Below are 5,734 nucleotides of genomic sequence, written 5' to 3'. Positions count from 1 at the left end.
ACACATTTAGCTATAACAAACATTTTACAGATTTGCTTATGTAAGAATTTAGGTTACTTAATACCCTACTACTGACCCATGCATGTCATTCTATACAGAACTACAATTAAGACTTACTGACAGCTTTAGAAGCTTTAACAAATTTTGTGCTGCCACAAAAGAAGCTACTACAACAAGTGTTACAGACCAGTATCTAACAGCTTTTATAGTTGTTGACTGATTAAAAGTACACTGCTTCTGCACATTGTTTGTATGGCCATGAGAGATATGTTACAGCTTTTTAAGTTGTTACCAAGTTTGTGTTGCCCCATTTTATTTTTAATCTGCGAATACATTGGGGCATCTAAAACTTGCCATATTTTTCCAGACTTGTGACTTGAATTCTTGATTAAAACTTCAATGTGTTACATGTTCTTGGAATCCACTTCTTGAATACATGACAAACTGGTTTTGACTGGTGACCTCATCCGTGTATTTTGTGCACTGGCCTCTGGCTTTCAAGTTAAGGGTTCTAGTTAAAACTACATGGTTACCAGTGCTTGGTAAATATCTTGAGGTCCATACTGAACTTGATGGAATCCCTGAAAGTCATCCAAATGCTGAACCTTGCAAACTGTGTGATTGTTAACCCCCCCCCCCAAAAAAAAGAAAATGTTGACTCCTAAAATTGTTTCCACCTCCAGTATTAAATTAATTGCAGAAGCTCCAAGCCCACTATAGTCAGTCTTCTGTAATTTATTCTTAAGTTTATCCTGTATGAAATAATAAATCTTTATAATATCAGACTCACAGTCTGTTGTCACAACAGTATAAATAACATCACACTTACAGCATTAGCTAATACAAAAAGAGAACATTTTGGGAAAATAGATATTTTAATTGTTTACAACATTAGTGACATTTGATAAAATGTATAGTTCAGAACATGTAATATAGCATTATTTTTTTAAATAAAATTTTTGGTGACACAATACACTGTGTTCCATATTTTTGAACATGAATCATTAAAATCTTACATTGGACTTTTTATTTTTCAAACCTGAATTTCTAAATGGGATTTTTTATACAGAATGAGAGTGTAGCTAGGCATACTCCTCTTTGTACTTCACTGAATACAAATTTGTAAACATTACTTACAGAAACAATGGCTTTTATAGGCCATACTATGTCCATAACTGCCTAAATTAATGCCTCCAATAACAGTAATAGATTGAAAAAAATACGGTTTCCGAGGGAAAGTGATGCAAACTTCCTGGTTGGTTGAAGGGCAACTGTAAGAGCACACCAGCACACAATTAAATTATCTGGCTGCAACCCTACTATAAAAACATAGCTGATTTATTTCATAAGCTATGTCTCCATAAACAGATCTGAATTCAAGAAGAAAATAACTACAGCTAGGAACAAGATGGTTAATGTGACATCAAAAATCATATCGCTGAGCCTATATCATAGCTGTTGACAGAGCGGCTGCTGTGCACTGAAATATTGTTAGCCAGTGCTACTAATTACCATTTTTAAATCATCATACAATAGGGTTACCACCTGTCCCACTTTGCAAGGGACAGTCCCTCTTTGGGCAGTTGTGTCCTGACAAAAAATATTAAAAATGGCAAATGTCCTGAGATTGTAGGACATAATTATGTCTCATATTTTATGTAATAGTTTTATAAAATAGTTATTTCTGTATCTAAAATACATAAATGTTACAAGAAACAGAATAAGCAACTAAACTGCTACAAGAATAAGCTTTTATTTTAGGCAAAAAAGTTAAGTTTTATCCTGTGTACTGACCGTGGGTATATGTCAGCCTGTAAAATCTGATATGTGTCCCGAAAAAGTCCCACTTTGGCCATTTGAAAAGGTGGCATCCCTATCATACAATCACGGAAGGAAGTAATGAAATCCCAAACAAGACGCAAAGTTTACGAGACCACAAATGCAAGCTTTTCCTAATGCACGTTTTTTACAAAGTTCAGTCCATGGCAGGCAGTGTTTTTTTTAACTGTTTGTGTTTGCAAACGCACTTCTCATTCAAATCTGCTCTCTACATAACATCCAAAACACAAAACAAATACTTTTTATAAAGACAGGATCCTTACAAATATAGGTAGTAAATTAACGTTAGCTCAAAGAAAAGCGCATGACGTCATCCGTTGGCAGTGGCACCGTCTTCCAGGAATAATATCGCGGCGTACAAACAGTTAAATTGTCAGAGTCGAGGTCATACAAACAGACAGACTGTATGAGTAAACCCTCCTAGCAGCTGAACGATTGTGGTTAATGTGGATTTGTCCTCGATGCCGTAGTCAGACAATGTTTTGTCGTCCTCCAGCTGAGTGTCAGCAAACAGAAGTCGGCATTCTGCAAATCCTGCGGAGGAAAAATAAAGTACACGTACAATTAGTTCCAGGACAGAAACAGAAACAAACAGATTATAAGGAACACCACAGTTAAGGGAGTGTACTTGGCTGTAACTTCTCCAGCAGCGTAGGTGTTACGTACCTTACATTTTCATTCCAAATAACAGAATTTAACCAGATTTTTTTGTTTAATTCCCTGCCGGTAGATAAAGTTTGAACAGGTAATTGTGCCCAGGATCTTAGTTTGCTTTTGGGCGAGAAAGGTTTTAAATACTAAACAAAGAACCTGCTTACGTCGGTATTATGAGGGATATGTCCTTCACGAATTAAACTAAGATTTATGCCACAGCTCACACTGCTGAAGTAGGAAGCGCTCTTCAATAGTTGAGCACAAGTGGTAAAAAAAAAAAAAAAGCAGCCAGCTACAGGGGTCTGGCTCTCACAGACATCGCACCTGTCATGAGTGATGCTAATCCGAGCTCTAACCCCCCACTCCCCGACCCCACCATGCGCGCGCGCACTTACTCACCTGGGATCCGATCTCGCAACTTCTTCTTCACATTTTCCACAGTTGTACTTTTGAATTGTGTTTCTGATTCGGCCACATCAAGGGTAATCTTTTCATTCTTGATTCCGATGACAAACACTTGAAATATTTTGCCCATTTTTAGTTCAGTAAGTTAACACTTGCACTAAGCAAAGCTGATCTGAACCTTCTCCCTGGAACGAAAGGGCTTAAATAAAAACATAAGTTTCGATGTACTTATACATTCGGTTTCAGTTTCCCAATCGCAGCAGCACTTCTCAGCTGTCACTAGCGTGTTTTTTTCCGAGTGTTTGTCACTGCAACATTTTATTCTTTAGATCTATGCTGCATAGCAAATCAACAAACGCATTTTCTAAGAACATAAACTGCTTCTACTAGTAGTCAAAAGAAATGTAGCAAGAAAATCTCTTCTTGTACTCGATGCCTCCCATGGGTGCACTCCTACTCCCATTTACCTCCATTTAAAGAAATTCATAAATTAACTGTTCCCACTGCAACCATTGCAACTGGTACTTAACCCTGGACCAGGCATATAACGGTTTTAGTTACAGTACAGCACAATTTACTGCTCTGAAGACTTTTAAACGTTTAGCAATGCATACAGCAAGAATAGATGGAGAAAAAACGTGTAACTCATACCTCTCAAGTGTACCTCATTACGAGGAACGTACCTCTTTTGGGGTCTTAAAAAGTTCATGTTCCTCAAAGTTCCTCAATGTTCCACATTGAAAGACTCTGTCACACATTCAGTGTTAGGATTTTTTTAAGTGAAATCCATAGTAAATAGAAATAAATCATATTAATTCATAAAAAGATTTTCCTTATAAGCAAAAACAGCATATTTTAACCATCCTATGGCCTTCCTAGTTGAAGTTAGTAAGCCATTAGTATGTGTTCCACATTTTGCCCATTTGTTCCACATTATGAGGGCTAGTGTTCCTCATTTTGGAGATGGAAGGTTTAGAGCTATGGTGTAAATTATTGTTTGCTTTTTATCTTTGTGTGTCTTTGTATATAAAATTTCAATAAAAATATTTTATGTTAGAAAAATATGTATTAATGTGTGTATGCTTAATGCTAAATTAATAATCAAAGTATTTAATACACTTTTCATTCTATTTTTCATGCACTGTGTTTTATACAAATTGAGTTTCATATGAGACTGGAAAAGATGCTTTTTGAAAACTGCAGTATGCTTTCTGAAACTTGCAAGTTGCCCTCTGACCTAGTAACTGCTAGCACAGCAATATTCTTGTTTATGCCTTGTGGAAATGTGAGAAGCAGGTGTTTAATCTGCTAGGTCAGAAGTAAATGAATGAGCAATGCCTTATGTTATAAATGTAATGATTTCAAACAAACAGCTATGTCCAGAGGATGGGAACCTCTGCAGCTGTAGTAATTTAGAGATAAAATAGACAAAGGATTATCAGAGAAATGAACTGCTAGCATTGTGCTTGATTTAGCCGTAGTATCTTGAATGTAACATAACATGTATCTAACTGAGAGTAACCAAGGCCATGTTGTTTTCCTCAGGAAGTTTCACATAAAAATTGATAAATCAGCAGAAATTCATGGAAAAGATGGTCAGCAGATGATGATGAAAAAGGTGGTAATCTGTTAAGTCAGCATGGTAGGACTTGATTAATTTGAGAATGTATAAAAATGAAAGTATTTCCTGTTTCTGGTTAGACAAACTCTGTATTAGCACATTTTTGTCTCCTTGCTGCAAGATTAAAGTGCCTTAACCTGAACCTGCCGTGTTTTGATCATTTTTAAAGTATATTTTTCCTTTGACAGATTGGTCCTTCGGACCGGAAAGTACCTCTCGCTCTAGGCCTAGGTCAGAATTGGGCCCGGTGGCATGCATCCGTACGGAGAAGATGCCAAATCGGCTCTTCTGTTTTGAAAGACCTCCGACTGAATTGTCGTTCGAAAGAGGCCAGCCACTGTTTCTGATCTGGGATTGGAGGACGAGTCAACGATCCGGTGGATCAACTCACGGAGGGTCAGCTAAGGAGGAATTACCTTATTTCTGTTTTAAGATCAGGGACTAAGTACAGAACTGTTTTTTGTCAGGAAGATTTGCATGTGCAGATCAGGGACAGAAAAAGGAGTTACTGTTTTTGTCATAGATCAGGGAAACAGAATAGGTAGGCATTTATTCTAGATAAACTGTGAAAAGGTATAGAACTGTGGCGCCATGTGATAAAAAGGGTTACGTAACAATTTACAGCTTAGCTAAGACATCAATGGGAAATCAGTGCACAAAAAGTTCCCGGGACACGCCCCTAACTGAAGACGCGAAGTATATGCAATTACAGCGTGCCGATAATGTTAAGTACTACACCAAATGGGCTGATAAGTATAAATTCAAGGGTAATTTAGATAAACTTGCACTTATGAAACTTGTAAAACAGTTAAAAATAGACGCGAAAGGTCAATTAAAAAAGCAAAGACAATTAGGAGTCCCTCAGGCGCATAGGTGGCTTGAGGAAGCAAATCGCAGGGAGCAGAGAATTAAAAATTCAAAGACAATGTTCTTAGACAAAGAAGACAATAACTTGGTAATAGCAACAGCCCCTCCTTCGCCCCCTCCGCTTCTGTTACCAGAATATGAAGCGAGTGGACGAGCTGATCCACCTCCGCTATATCCAGCTGTCCCTGCAAAAGCACAACCGTTTGTCAGGGATCCTATCGAGACCAGGTCTCGAACACGCGACTTGAGGAGGGAGATTGAATTAAATAGAAGATCACAGGCTATGAGTGAAGAGAAGATATGGCCGCTCATAGAAGTACCGAATCCTCAGGCAGGACAGGCAGGACA

At 37.7% G+C, this 5,734-nt stretch overlaps 1 protein-coding gene across 1 annotated transcript; it reads right to left on the bottom strand.

Annotated features, from left to right (window-relative positions):
• Positions 1-2,006: 2,006 nt before the first annotated feature.
• On the bottom strand, positions 2,007-3,107 carry LOC122798605 (polyubiquitin-like). The gene is made up of 2 exons (XM_044067683.1): positions 2,893-3,107; positions 2,007-2,373 (listed from the first exon to the last, which is right to left on the bottom strand). The coding sequence occupies exons 1-2, from the start codon at positions 3,026-3,028 to the stop codon at positions 2,225-2,227; spliced, it is 285 nt and encodes a 94-aa protein (XP_043923618.1). The 5' UTR covers positions 3,029-3,107; the 3' UTR covers positions 2,007-2,224.
• Between the last annotated feature and the right edge of the window lie 2,627 nt (positions 3,108-5,734).

This window comes from Protopterus annectens, chromosome 3.part1 (genome assembly GCF_019279795.1).
Source record: "Protopterus annectens isolate FY-2018-M chromosome 3.part1, PAN1.0, whole genome shotgun sequence".
Lineage (NCBI taxonomy): Eukaryota > Metazoa > Chordata > Ceratodontiformes > Protopteridae > Protopterus > Protopterus annectens.
This window is presented reverse-complemented; position numbering and strand designations above follow the sequence as displayed.